The sequence below is a fragment of the Chlorocebus sabaeus genome, chromosome 10 (assembly GCF_047675955.1).
Source record: "Chlorocebus sabaeus isolate Y175 chromosome 10, mChlSab1.0.hap1, whole genome shotgun sequence".
NCBI lineage: Eukaryota > Metazoa > Chordata > Mammalia > Primates > Cercopithecidae > Chlorocebus > Chlorocebus sabaeus.
Window position 1 is genome coordinate 66,804,932 of NC_132913.1, and position 14,789 is coordinate 66,819,720.

General features: G+C 35.2%; 1 protein-coding gene across 5 annotated transcripts in view; it reads right to left on the reverse strand.

Moving 5' to 3' along the window:
* ZNF385B (zinc finger protein 385B) overlaps positions 1-14,789 on the reverse strand; it is a 415,712-nt gene that overhangs the window by 76,360 nt on the left and 324,563 nt on the right. For 3 of the 5 annotated variants that reach the window (XM_038000628.2, XM_038000631.2, XM_038000632.2), the window contains 2 exons: positions 5,103-5,141; positions 703-813 (listed from right to left, as the gene is read on the reverse strand). In XM_038000628.2, coding sequence (XP_037856556.1) covers positions 703-813; positions 5,103-5,141 — 150 coding nt within the window. The remainder of the gene's footprint in view (positions 1-702; positions 814-5,102; positions 5,142-14,789) is intronic. The other 2 variants (XM_038000630.2, XM_007965526.3) reach the window with 1 other exon arrangement.

Below are 14,789 nucleotides of genomic sequence, written 5' to 3' on the forward strand. Positions count from 1 at the left end.
GTTCCATTTTCTTGTTATCTTTTTTTAGCAGGATGGTTATGCTTGCCAGATAAAATAGTTTATGAAACTTTCTCTGTATTTTATGTTCTGGGAAAATGTAAATCATATAGGAAATTAATAATTCTCTTAGGTATTTAACAAAATTTGGCACAAATAGGAAATGTGGCACTTGATAGCTAATAGTAAAAATGGTTTTCTTCCACATTTATGGCATTTTAATTTTTAAAATATCTTCATTGCATTTTAAAACTTTTTTCATATTTTCTGATATTCAAGCATTTTGACAAGTAAATATAATTAGTGAGATTAACTGTAAAATGGTATAGTTGAGACTGATTGCATAGACAAATTCTTAATTTTTGATATTAGCCACTTATAGACTATTGTCTATAATCCTCTATTGTTTTTAAAATTTGTATTATTTTTTATTGTTGTAATGTTATTCTAGAAAATACTTTCAATGTGAGCTAGGTTGAATCCACGGATATGGACCCTGTGGATTCAGAGGGTCAACCATACTCTATTGTTCAAGTTTTAAGCATTGAATCCAAATCTCTTGGAAATCTGGCATCCTGAAATAAGTGGGCTACCAGTAGGAGTGGCTGCTAAAGAGTATGTAAATATGAAGAAATGTACATATTTAGATCAATCAGACTTTTAGCTCTGACAAACTACAGAGAATAATGAAAAGGTGATACTCACATCCGAGTTAAAGCGAAGCTGACAGACATTACAAGAAATAACTTGTTTCTTCTTTGGGGGAATGGATACTCCAAATGTATGGTTAATAACCGCTTTTTGCACAGGATCCATCTGAAGAACAAATGAGAAAATAGTCTATTTGTAACTTCTAAGAGAAGACAATAGTGAGCAAATAACAGTAGTTGAAATATTCCATAGTTTAAACTTTTAGTTCCTAAACAAAGATAATAAAGAATCTCATTCAATAGTAATGTATTTGTCTCCAAAAATTAAACACGAAAACAAATGACAAAAATGAAAACAAAAAATGGCTTTGAAAACATAACTCAAAAAAGACCACAAGAGAATCACCATATTCCAAGAAACCTTATCTCTATAGAAGGAGCCTTGAAAAACCTTAGAAGAATCATAAAACAAGAAAACTTAAGATCCAAAGGTCAGGGTTAAAATTAACTTTTTTTTTTTTTTTTTTTTTTTTTTCTTGAGACAGGGTCTTGCTCTGTTGCTCAAGCTGGAATTCAGTGGTGTGATCATAGTTCACTGCAGCCTCAACCTCCTGGGCTCCAGTGATCCTCCTGCTTCAGCCACCCGAGTAGCTGGGACTACAGGCGTGTGCCACACTATGCTCAGCTAAAAATGTTAATGTTTTCCCTGTATGAGGTAATAATACTTAAGATGGCCCAAATGATGTCAATAACAATTATTGCAAATATGTTTATGCTTCTTAATTTTTGATTTGTGATAAAGTCATAAATGACAGGCTCTTATCAGAGCACAGAAAGTTTTGACTGAATATACATATTTTTAAATGATTTGTTAACTTTTATGTGCTATAGACTGAAATTCATTCTACTGAAAATGCATGTCACAACTGTACACTTAAATGCCTAAAACAGATTGGCTGATATGCAACCCTTGTTTAAATATTAATCAAGTAAAGTTGATTTATAGCTTGTGATTTTCCCCTTTTGGCTTGCATGTATCATACATATTCAGAGAAATATAGAGTGATACAAGTACTCAAACAGAAAAAGTATGGCACAAAGTCATTAAAACACTCAGGAAAAGAAACACCTAGATACGCAGAGCCTATGAAAAGAGACACAGCAGTGATTCTCTTGTGTACTCCAGGTAATAATCTCCAGCATTTACATCAAACAACTGGCAGTTCAAAAAACAATGCAGATGATGAGCAAAACATTACATAACAGATATAATATGAATAAGGACAGATCCACTGACACCATTGTCTAGGAAATCTCCTGACGTTAGAGATTAAGATTGGATTAGTTGATGATATTTGACAGAGAAGAGAAATGAGTACTATTTCTGATCATGATTATAAATTGACAAAATGCAAAATTAGCAATTAGAAGAAACTAAACACATTAGAAAGGCAAGTGGATTGAAGAGTTATTGCATAATACATTAACCTATTTTTTGGCTACAATTTCAAGAGAGATGACAGGACAATGTATTCCCATTATAAAGAACAGTTATGGTGGTTTGGGACACTTACAAATTTTAAGAGGGTGCCAAGTGCAGGGGCTTATGCCTATAATCCAAGCACTTTGGGAGGTGGAGGCAGGAGGATCACTTGAGCCCAGAAGTTTGAGACCAGCCTGGGCAACACAGCAAGACCTTGTCTCCATCTTAAAAAAAAAAAAAAAAAATGCTAAGGGGGAAGTTTTCTGGAGAGATAGCCTAACTATAATGTGATGGTTACACAAATCTATACATACGTTAAATTCACAGAACTTTCCCTCTCAAAAAGTCAATTTTATGTATGATAATTTAATAAGTAAAAAAGAAAAACTTTCTTAACAGTATTATGTTTAACTACTAAATCTAACATATCATTACTAAAAAATCTAGGGATTCATACTGTTGAAGGTCATAATTGATTGTATTAAATTTTATTCAATGAGAATGGTAATTTAAAAAACTACGTGATAGAAAATCTCAAAAGGTCAGAAAATAAATTCCTAGTTCACTTTCTTATTTTATTCACAAACACGAATACTTAAATCTAATCTATCTATTTGCAAAATATGAAACTATACTTTCTGACAGTTACCAGACATGGCGAATCAGTTTAGGCAGGCTTAAAAATAAAACAGGCTAACTTATCTTGGCAGGGTGAAAAAACCCACTGTTTTGCAAAGTTATAAAACAAGAGCATTTTATTGAGATAGTTTCTGATCTCAGGCTCTGAAAAATACTTCTCATTTGGTGATATGTGAACTACATAGGATTAAACTATATCACTATTTCCTAAATACCAGTTTTCTGCATGCTATTTTCATTATTTTTTGCCATATCCACACACTAATATTTTTCTTTAAATCAAATTAAAGTACATTTAAACAATAAATCATAGAATTAATGTACACTTTCTTATTACTCTTTTCAAAAAATATATTGAAATTAACATCAAAATTAAAACTTTCCTCAAAGTGAATCCACATATCCTAGCTGTTTCCATGCCTAAACATAGAAAGACAAAAGATACATTTATGAATATCTAGTTTCCATTTCTTAGTAGACTATTTTAGTAGACTATTATATCTATTGACAGCTCCAGCAAGATCTTTGAATATAAATATTTCCATTAAGTTTTAAAAATTGTTAGCTGCCTACATAATTTTTTACATAACTTCTAATACAGTTTTTTTCTTTTTGTTTTTGTTTTGAGGCAGAGTCTTGCTCTGTGGCCCAGGCTGGAGTGCAGTGGTGCGATATCAGTTCACTACAACCTCTGCTTCCTGGGTTCAAGCAATTCTCCTGCCTAAGCCTCCTGGGTAGCCGGGATTATAGGCACCCACCACCGCACCTGGCTAGTTTTTTTCTTTTCTTTTCTCTCTCTCTCTCTCTCTCTCTCTCTCTTTTTTTTTTTTGTGTGTGTTTTTAGTAGAGACGGGGCTTCGCCATGTTGGCCAGGCTGGTCTCGAACTCCTGACCTCAGGCGATCGGCCTGCTTTGGCCTCCCAAAGTGCTGGGATTACAGGCATGAGCCACTGTGCCTGGCCCCTAATAGTTTTATTCTGCTGAAATCTCACATTTGCACCACATTGGCCTGAAAATATGCCTTTGTGTCCCCAAGGCTGAGAGCTCTCCAACCTGAAAAGTGAGTTGTGGCTGAGCACTCCAAATAGAAAGGTAGGCAAGTTTCCATCCATCTGCTCTCTAAAAAGCAGACCAGACTAAAGAGGTTCCTTCATAAAACTCTCCCCAGAATTGGCTCCTCCAATTTATAGATGTAATCCTAAGTTTTCTCATAAAATCAACTAAATAAGCACAGCCCTTTTACACCTTCTTTGCTACTTATCATTAACTCTTTCTGCCTTTTCATCCTTCAGATAACTTATCATTAATTGTATCAATATTGTACCCCCCATCTGTCTCACTTGGAACAGATTTTCTTCATTTTCCTCTTAATTCTGTATTTCCTTAAGGTTTCTGGAAAAGATTCACTTTTTCTTCTAGTCTAAATCTCTTTTCTTCTGCTGTTTATCATAAAATTCTATAGTTATATTTTTGTATTTAAATGCCATTTTGGGGGACATGATTTAGTTGAATAGAGACTTTAACCAGAATAAAAAAGAATGTCCCACTTGTCACTTTATCTGATTTTGAAACAGACACTGTCAAACTAATGTTTTGACTATTTGCCCTCCGATGCAATAATTACAAATACTCGAGTCATTTCAATGGGATCCAAATGCGACAGTAATGAAGAAGGCTTTCAGATACTTTTTTAAAAAGTATAAAGTGGTAAAATTCTCAAGTTTTGTTCTTAGCATTAGTACAATGCTCTAAAAGCTAGATAAAATAACAATGATATTAGTTTATGTTAACTTAAATTTTTTCCTCTGTTAATGCAATGCCAGTTCTCTGTAGTTATAATGAGATGCATGTACCTAAATCGATGATAATTCTTCTATTCTATCACCAATTTTCAGGATGAAAAAAAAGTTTAGGATTAATAAAAACATTATCATAAATCTTAAAATGTGATAAATGCAAGTAACTCATTTTAGTATAGTCAAAACTATGTTTCTATATCATAATGATTTCATGTGTAGACTACTCAAAAATTATTGGAGGTATTACAATCACATAACGAATTCTCATTTTTAAAGATTCATTTGGCATTTCACAGACATTTGATTGTTAAAAATGAACAAGTACTTTCAAAAATACTTCTTAAATGTTTATAACTTTTACATTAACAAATGTCTTATTAAGTAGTCAAATTAGCTCATATTAGTTCACATTGTGCAAAAAAAGCTGTCTATGGATTAGAAAATTATAATTCATTAGGAAATAATACTAAAAATGCTTTTTTAAAGAAAAAAAAAATACCCTACCACATACATCTAGCTACCAAAATTCCTTACCTGGCAAAATTTATTGGTCCCAAATAAGCCTCTTCTTTTCTAAAAAAGTAAAAGTTAGAAGCAGTCATCTGGAATTTTGAGTCTAGGAAGCATAATTACATGAAAATTTAAAAAACCCATTTTCCTTGCTTTTCTTTGAGTAAAAAGCCTGAAACACTAACTAAAATGCAGCAAAAGTTAACACTTGCCACTTTTTCTAATGAAAGGCGTGCAGAAATGAAAAGCAAGACCTATTAGTGCAATTAACTGCTAGGTAATAAAAATGAAAGATGAGGTTGTGGCTGTTACCAGGAATTGAGGAGGTAATTGGAGGCCATGTACGGACAAATTAACAATTATATTGTAGTACTTATAAAATAAATTAATGAAGCTGGCATTATCACACCATCTATTATATTTTCAATATCAAAATAAGAACAAGCTTTTTTTTTTTTGGTGTATTCAAGATTACAAGGACTACAAATCTGTGTGAGTTTTTTAAAAAGAGCATTACTTTCTCTGGGTAAACCAAAAAGTAATTTACATCTCCACAGTGTAAAAAGTCATATGCAAATATGCAGCTGCAAGTGAAACCTAGACACAGGGAAAATAAACATACTGCAGCACTTCACTAAAGGTAGGATGAATCTAAGATGGGGGCTGTGTGCTCGAGCAACTTAATATAATACCAGATTATATTTAGACTCTAGAAAATTTTGCTATATGGGACTTTAGGCAGAGAAAATAGAATTGTAAACTTGTTTAATTATCCCAGTACTTTTCAAGAGGCATGAAATTTGAGTTCTATTCTTGTAAGAGTCTTAAAAGGATTTAACTAGCCATCAGGTAACACTGGGATGGGAACTGGGCATCACCCCCATTACAAAACAAAAAGACCACTCGAGAATTGTACAGGACTTTCTTTTATCTCTACTATTTATTTTATTCTCAGAGACTCAGTGTGTTGCTCAGTCTGGAGGGCAGTGGCGTGACTGAAGCCTTAAACTCATAGGATCAAATGATCCTCACATTTCAGCCTCCCGAGTAGCTAGGACTACAGGCATGTGCCACCATGCCCAGTAATTTTTTTGTTTGTTTGTTTTATTTAGTGTAGAGACAGGGTCTCACTATGTTGCCCAGGCTGGTCTTGAACTTCTGGCCTCATGTGATCCTCCTGCCTTAGCCTTTCAAAGTGCTGGATTACAGACGTGAGCCACCTTGCCCAGCCCATACTATTTGTAAAGATGGGGAAATCTTACCTTAAACTTAATGATCTATTTTAACCAATGTTCTAAAAAGCATTTTGTAAGCATTTATTACTTATCCAGTATAGTAGGCCCTGGTAGCTCTTCTATTAAACAGAAATAGAAACCAGGTTCTTCACTTTTAAAATTTAAAGTCGGCCGGGCGCAGTGGCTCACGCCTGTAATCCCAGCACTTTGGGAGGCTGAGGCGGGCAGATCACGAGGTCAGGAGATCGAGACCATCCTGGCTAAAAAGGTGAAACCCGGTCTCTACTAAAAATAAAAAAAAATTAGCTGGACGTGGTGGTGGCTGCCTGTAGTCCCAGATACTCGGGAGGCTGAGGCAGGAAAATGGTGTGAACCCGGGAGGCGGAGCTTGCAGTGTGCCGAGATCGCGCCACTGCACTCCAGTCTGGGCGACAGAGCGAGATGCCATCTACAAAAATAAAAATAAAAATAAAAAATAAAAAAATAAAAAAATTAAAGTCAGCCATCAAGCAAATATTTCCAGAGATCCAATATGTTTTAGATGCTGTCTCAGACTGGAGAGGAAGATGAGTAAAACACAAAAAAAGGGCATAATTTAAAAAGTGAAAAAGGTAGTACAGACTTTACTTAATTGGAGGCTGGGAAAAGAAGCTGCCATTAAGCAAAACAATGAGGCATGAGAGGCACAAAAAGGTCTGTCTCCTCTTCCCCCACTCATACTTTATTTTTTTTCCCCCTCTGACAGTGACATCCATGTGTTACTCTCCCAAGGGTATTTTCTTTTTCTTTTTTTCTAGCTGTGTAATAATAATAAACATCATTATAAGAGCAGCTTTGATTTACTGAGGTTTGCTGGGAACTATACTAAGGAATTACCTCCCGTAGTCTCCATCATCACATGAGGCAGACATGATTATTATCCTCCTTTAACAAATGAGGAATCAAAGGTTTTGAGAGGTTCCGTAATGAATCAACCTCAAGTTCATAGGTCGGCATTCAAACACAGGTAGGAGTCTCCCTCCACACTGTTCCCTGCTAAAGAAACACTGCAGGAATCATGAGTGTATTGCATCGCACTGCTAAAGGGTATGAGTTTGGAGAAGAATGGATGAGCATTCCTGGAACTTCTGCAGCCTGGAAGGTAGCTATCTACACAAACCTAAGGTGCTAAAGGAAAAGTTTTCTGGAGAAGCGAGTCTAGGTTTTCTCTTTCTGACCCATTTCTGATATTCTTAGGATAAGCCCATTTCTTCCTGTGCAACTTCAGGAAAGCCATAAATAAAAATTTGGGCTGTCCTGTCCTCTTTCCTCATTATAACTGTTGGGTCTGCACACAGAAAAAAAAAAAAAAAAAAAAAAAAAAAAAGTCCTGGGAATATTTAGAGATTACGTGTTTGCAAGTGGCAGTCATCATTTGCACCTGTCCTCGATTTGCTGCTAAGCAGACCGCGGCTACTAAACCCTTGTGACTTTGGGGCTTCTGGAAGTTTGGCTAAGTATCAACTTTTAAACTGTGATATTATGGAATTACAGTAGTACAAAAAGAATAACTATTTTTTATCCCTTCCTTTTTCAATATCAGCCTCATGGGAAAGGATATGACAATAGGGTCTCAATAGAACTTCAGATACTCATGAAGCAACATGTTTAAGTGATAGCTGTGTCACTGAAGAGCAATATTTCTCTAAAGTTACTTTAAAATGGCTTTTGTCTTTCACAGTTAAAGACTCTGACTATATGCCTTTATGTTGATGTTGTAATTTTCAAAAATCCTTGAAAACTTGAATAGAAAGAAAACAGATACAGCAATAACAAAGACAAATTTTTTATCTTAAAGATCAAGAAATACAAAGGATTGCATATTGTTGGCAACACTAGTTTAACCATAGAATTTTTTTTTTTTTAAATATACAGTGTCTCTCTCTGTCACCCAGGCTGGAATGCAGTGGCTCAGTCTGGGTCACTACAACCTCTGCCTCTCCGGCTCAAGTGATTCTCCCAACTCAGCCTTCTGGGTAGCTGGGATTCCAGGTTACGTGCCCCCATGCCCTGCTAATTTTTTGTAGAGACAGGGTTTCGCCATGCTTTCCAGGCTGGAACCATAGAACTTTGTACTATTTTGGATTTCAATTCAGAAGTTTCATTAAAAATAAACCACATGGCCAGGCGCGGCGGCTCACGCCTGTAATCCCAGCACTTTGGGAGGTTGAGGCAGGTGGATCACCTCAGGTTGGGAGCTTGAGACCAGCCTGACCAACATGGAGAAACCCTGTCTCTACTAAAAAAAAAAATAAAATTAGCCAGGCATGGTGGTGCATGCCTGTAATCCCAGCTACTCAGGAGGCTGAGGCAGGAGAATCACTTGAACCAGGGAGGCGGAGGTTGCGGTGAGCCAAGATCACCCCATGGCACTCCAACCTGGGCAACAAGAGCAAAACTCTGTCTCAAAAAAAAAAAAAAAAAAAGAAAAGAAAGAAAGAAAGAAAGAAAAAGAAAAAGAAAAAAAATACACCACATGGAACATTACACAGAGAGTGCATGCTACCATGGGATCTGCATGTTTGCATCTGGAGTATGTAAAAGTTGGGGCTTGCCTTGCTGACACTGCTTCTCCTACCCAGAGCACCCCGACAAGGGTCCACCTGAATGCTATCAGTTCTGCTGAAAGGAAGATGAATCGCACGTCACTCTCTCCACAAACTGTTTATTAAACCAAGGGTCAAATGTTTGGGGAGATGGTTTCCTCAAGAATCCCCAGCTGTTTGCTGAAACCACATACTGGTTGTAGCTTGCAAGCAACAATATTAACTGGGCCCCTCTTTCACTGGATACAATTACCCAAGCAGAAAGTTAACCAGTCATTCAGAACTGTTACAAAGGCAGTAACAACACAACGAATACTTCAGAAACTAATAGGTTACATTACATCTAAGTCCTGGATCCAGTAAAGCTTTATTACTATTGCTACTACTACTATTTTATCAAAATGTTGCAGGCTTTTAAGTATTTTGAGGCTGGTTGACTATTGGCAACATCTAATAGCTGCCGAAATTAAGTGGGACCCCAGGATTTCAGTTTTTCCCACTTTTCTAGAGCCTGCTTAATGGCAGTATATATTCCTGATAGAAAACACAAGGGAGTCAGCCCAGAGATGACACAGCCTATCAGAGTAGAGTACAGGATAGTATTTCATTTTTTCCCTCTGTTTTCTAAAATATGAATTTAGAAAGCTTGATATATTTCACTCCAATTCCATATTGTTGGGCTTCCTTTGAAAAGCTCTGGGATTTACCAAACAATAGTGTATATTCCATTGACAGAAAGGTTGACTAAAGTCAAGAAAAAAAAAATCCTGTGATGTATCTTGAAGATCTGTTTTGAAAAGAAGACGAAACTCTGTATTTTCTGGTCATTTTTTTGCAGAAATTTCATCTTCATTTTATTTTGGGGTTTCTGTCATAAAATAATGTCCTTTTTCTAGATGACTAGTTGTAAGAGGTCCAGTTCTTTCAGAGGTAAAGGTTTCATATCAACTTTAAATATTCAGTTCTCTCCTTAGGAATTTTTGCTCCTTTTCCACATACTATACATTTATAAATGCATGATTTCTAATTTGTTTGTATATTTACTATATTTTTCTGGAAATTTTATTCATATAATAAAAGTTTATTAAGTACCTATCATACATTGTTTTAGGAGCTGGACATATAGTGGAGAATAGGCTTTCAAAAATCCAACATTCTAGTTGGGAAGACCCAGACCCAAATCTCTAAAGTAATAAATAAGATCTTTTCAGAGCGTTGTAAGTAGCATGAAAAAAAATAAAATAGAAGAATGGGAAAGAAACAATATTTTACCATGAAGAATTTTTAAAAACACATTTTTGTTGCCTTGATACCCACTGTAATTCAGATACTTTTATATGTAAAGTTATACCAAATATGCAAAAAAAAAAAAAAAACCCACAAAACAAAACAACAACAAAAAAACCTCTTCCATGATTTAGAGAAGTTGATACAGAATTGTATGACTCATACAATTGGTAAAACCTGTAGACTAAGAGACATGCTCCTCCCAACACAGTCTGTCAGTCTGTGAGATATCTGCAGAGGATTTTTTTTTTTCAACTACCAAGTAGCAAGACAACAACTGATCTCAGAGCTACCACCATCATCATAATCCCAAGAAGAAAGGTAAAACTAAAGTATCTTCATTTTGAAAGTTATCTAAGGATGAGTGCTAAGTACTAGACACCTTTCATCTGGAGACCTTTCTAACAAGTTTCTGTACAGTGTGGTTGGTCTGGAACTTGGTGAGAGAATAGCAAAATGACCATGAGTTACTTCTTTTGTCTTTAAAATAAATACGTATGTTGTCTAAGCGCTAAGAGTTGTTTTTGAGGATATTACAACAAAACAATGTTTTTCATCTTTTTCATTTTTAGAACGATAAGGAGTTACCAAACGGTAAAAGTAAAAAAGCTGAAAGCAAATGAATGAGTGATTTCACCATCTCCCTCTCTTTAGTGGAAACCTAGTAATATTTTGACAGATAATTTTTAAACTGTTCTGAGTAGAAAAAAAATTCTTAAGTTCTTTTTCAGACAGAAGTTATTTTGTTAATAAAAGATGCCATAAGGTTAGGCCTGGGTATCTGACTGAAGCTGAATGTCTAACTCTCACAGTAGATCCTTGTATGTAACAAATATGGTCAGTCCAAATGTAAAATGTTCCATTTTCCTGGCTAGCTCCGCATGCCTGGTGATTTTCCATGCTGCCCGGGATCAAGAATGATGCAGCAAAGCTGTAGTTATGCTGCTGGGTAATTTAAGAAGCCACATCAAAGAGCTTTTCAACAAGTTCAGTTTAACAAATAAGACTTTCAGTTTATTTCTGAAATTGGTATGAGACTTAAGTGTTTACTTATACCTCACAGTCACTAACATACAATACCCAGCAATGTTTTTGGCGTTGATGTTCCTATTTGAGTTTTAAATGAGTAAACTAAATAACTGAAATTCTATCACATAGGTATTCATATTCGGGTTTTAAATGCACACTGAAAGATCTGGTTGGTTAATGTGATTTATTAAAGAAGCCCAGACCACCCTCAACCCCAACTGCAACTGCTGTTTTCAATGTAGGGAAAAAGCATTAAGGTAATGAGCTGAATTATGTCTTCTAAGAAAATTCTGTGCTTTTTTGTTTGTTTCCATTCTTGAATAAGCAAATGCTTAGCTATGACTGGAAGTCATTAGGGGAGACAGGTATTTTTCCATCAGGATGCTAAGAAAGTTCTTGATAGGGTTTTTCATTTTATTTTCAAGATTTGATGTTCCTAAGTTTTGGTCAAAGTATACATAAGATTTTAAGGATCTGTAACATCTTTCAAAGATCATGCATAACAAAAAGTTCATATGATATTAGTATATGCACTTTTGAAAAAATAAGAGAAAAATTATAGGTGTTTTAAGCAAAATGAAAAACTATCTGGAAATCTTTTAGGGAATTAATAAGAATTTACCTCTGTTGTGAATTTTAGTAGCCTAAAAGAAGAAATAAAATGATGATAAATACTACCAATATGTTTTGTATTTGGAGAAGTTACTGTCCTCAAAGTACTTATACTTTATACTTCTCAGTGAGATATACTCATATTTTAACAGCAACAATGAATAGCCCAAGACTTACATAGTTGAAAATAAACTCTATCACCCAAAGATAAATACCAACAAAACTGGTTATAGTATACTATTCTGAGTGATAGGAACAGCAACTAGATTCACCAAGATAATCTAAATAAAATGAGTTGGCTGTTTGCTTATTTAGTATTATATCTCCTTGGGGTGAAATAAAATGAGAAATATTTCAGGAATACAGACTAAAAGAATAATTTTTCAGTAGATGTGTAGAATATGAAATAGAGATTCATTTGAGGGTAGGTCATGAGAAATGGTTATTCCATAGCACATGTGAAGAGAGATCCATCCCGAAGTTTGGAAGGACAGGTCAAATATCTGAGCTAAAAGACAGTAATCAGTTTTTGGCTTTTTGTCTTCTTTTTAAATAGTGACTTGAAAACAATCCCCAGACTTATCCTCAGATTAAATTTCCATAACATAAAATTCAGTGCCAAAAATAAATCTGAAATATATCTTTTTATAAAATAGGATTCTTTATTTTTTAGGAGAGGAAAAAAAAGTATACAAGTAACTGAAGAATACTTGCTGATACTTACAGATGTAGTTTAAAAAAAACACTGGTGCTAAATCTCTAAATCCAAATAAGGATACAATTGCTTGTTTTCTGGTAAACGAGCTTAAAAATATGTTACAAGGGCTTTCTAAGAGACTAGAGGAGTAATACACTTTCTTGATTTAAAAATCAATACATCTCCTGAACAGCCACATGCATTAACTGACATCCTTTCAAAACCATTCTGTCAAAGCTAAGTTTGAAAGGCTGTTCAGTAACTAATCAGATACATCCTGATGTTGAGGTCCATGACACAAATTAAAAAGGCGTAAGATGAAAAGAAAACTCCACCAGGCAGGAAGAAGTGCAAAAGAGAAACCTGGACCTTTGAATATATTTCTGTTTGAATATATTTCCTCATTTTGCAAAGCTAAGTGGAAATGAAGCATTTTTCTCCCAAATATGGCAACACATTTCTTACCCTTTCACTAAGAAACATGACAATTGAGGACTAGTAAAGCTCTAGACAAGGTAACAAATGTGTGGTGTTTTAATGCTAAGTATTTTGGCTCTTAATTCCCCATGCCACATACCCATTACACAGTGGTAAAATGTCAGGGATCATGTATATTTTCAAACTTTAAAAAAAAATTTGTTTTCGTTTGAGCCCCAGAACCTCCCCACCCACCCAAACAAAATCTTAACTGGAAACTCAATAGAATAAAACTGAGTTTTTAGAAACTGAGTTCTGGTGAAAGCAGGTAGATCAGGCGCCAGACCTACCAGCCTGATTTTAGTCTTTCTATCTTGAAAATGAAGAAAGATTTGGAGAATTTTAGTGACTTGTTTGAGCCTCCTCTGGTAACACCTGAACCCAGATCTCCTTCTATGGTTGCCAGATTTAGCAAGTAATAATGTAAGATGTCCAGTTAAAGTGGAATTTTAGGGGTAAACAACAAATAATTTTTAAATTATTTGTTGCCAAACATTGCATGGCACATACTGACATTAAAAATTATTTGTTTGCTGTTTATCTAAAACTCCTCTTTAGTCTGGGAGCAGTGGCTCATGCCTGTAATCCCAGCACTTTGGGAAACCGAGGTGGGTGGATCACCTGAGGTGAGGAGTTCGAGATCAGCATGGTCAACATGTCGAAATCCCATCTCTACTAAAAATACAAATATCAGCTGGGAGTGGTGGTGGGCGCCTGTAATCCCAGCTACTGGGGAGGCAGACAGGAGAATCGCTTGAACCTGGGAGGTCCAAATGCAGTGAGCCGAGATCATGCCACTGCCCTCCAGCCTGGGTGACAGAGTGAGATTCCACCTCAAAAATCAATCAATAAATAAAAATATATAAATAAATATCCTCTTTAGCTAGATATCCTATAGTTATCTATTTCCCCTTCCCTCCAAGGATGTCACAGCTATATCAGTGTTGATTCTACTGCTTCTCGTCCTCACAGGCTCACCTTATCACACTTAACATTTTAGGGCTTTAACTAGGAAAGTGGTCCCTGAGTGGTTCTGTGGAAAGTTGATAGCAAAAATACTTTATGTCATCTGTTCATCTTGCTGTTGCCCTTTTGTATAAATAGGTATGTGTAAACATAATAGTTCTTCTTAGTGGAAAACATTTTTCATTTAAATTTGTCTCTGTATTTATAGTGTACAAAATATACAATAGTTGTAAAGTAAAATAAAGAGCTTTAATAGAGTGCTTCACTCTGCTTTCTGCAGTGATAATTGCTTTATCGAATAAGGCTCTGTTAATGGTACAGCTTGACATTCAACATTTGTCCATTTGATTTATAATTATTCTCACGTGATTTCAAGGAGGCTATGGTTCAAACCAAAAGTAGTTTAAATTGTACTGTCTTTTCTTCTGAATTTGTAAGGAAATTACAAATATATGTTACTTCCAGGCAAAACTATTTTCATTTACCAAATTTATTTCAAATATACGCAAAGCCCTCTCTGCCTCTATATGTTCTGAATAGAGTAAGACATATGTAAGAGAAAAATAAATACAGCAAATGAAATCACCAGGTTAAAAACACATCCAGTTTGCTTATATGTTGACCATGGATACGGCACCAAGAATTCCTCATCAAACAATGAAGAGAAACCTACATGAACCACATAGCAAGTTGTCATGAAACAGGTCAAGTCTCTCAGTAACGTTCACAAAAAGGCTGTTAAGAGGCAAAAATCATTTGTATTTACAATCTATCCACTCCTTACAAAGATTTTCAAAAATACTTCTGAATTATTCTGCTTTCT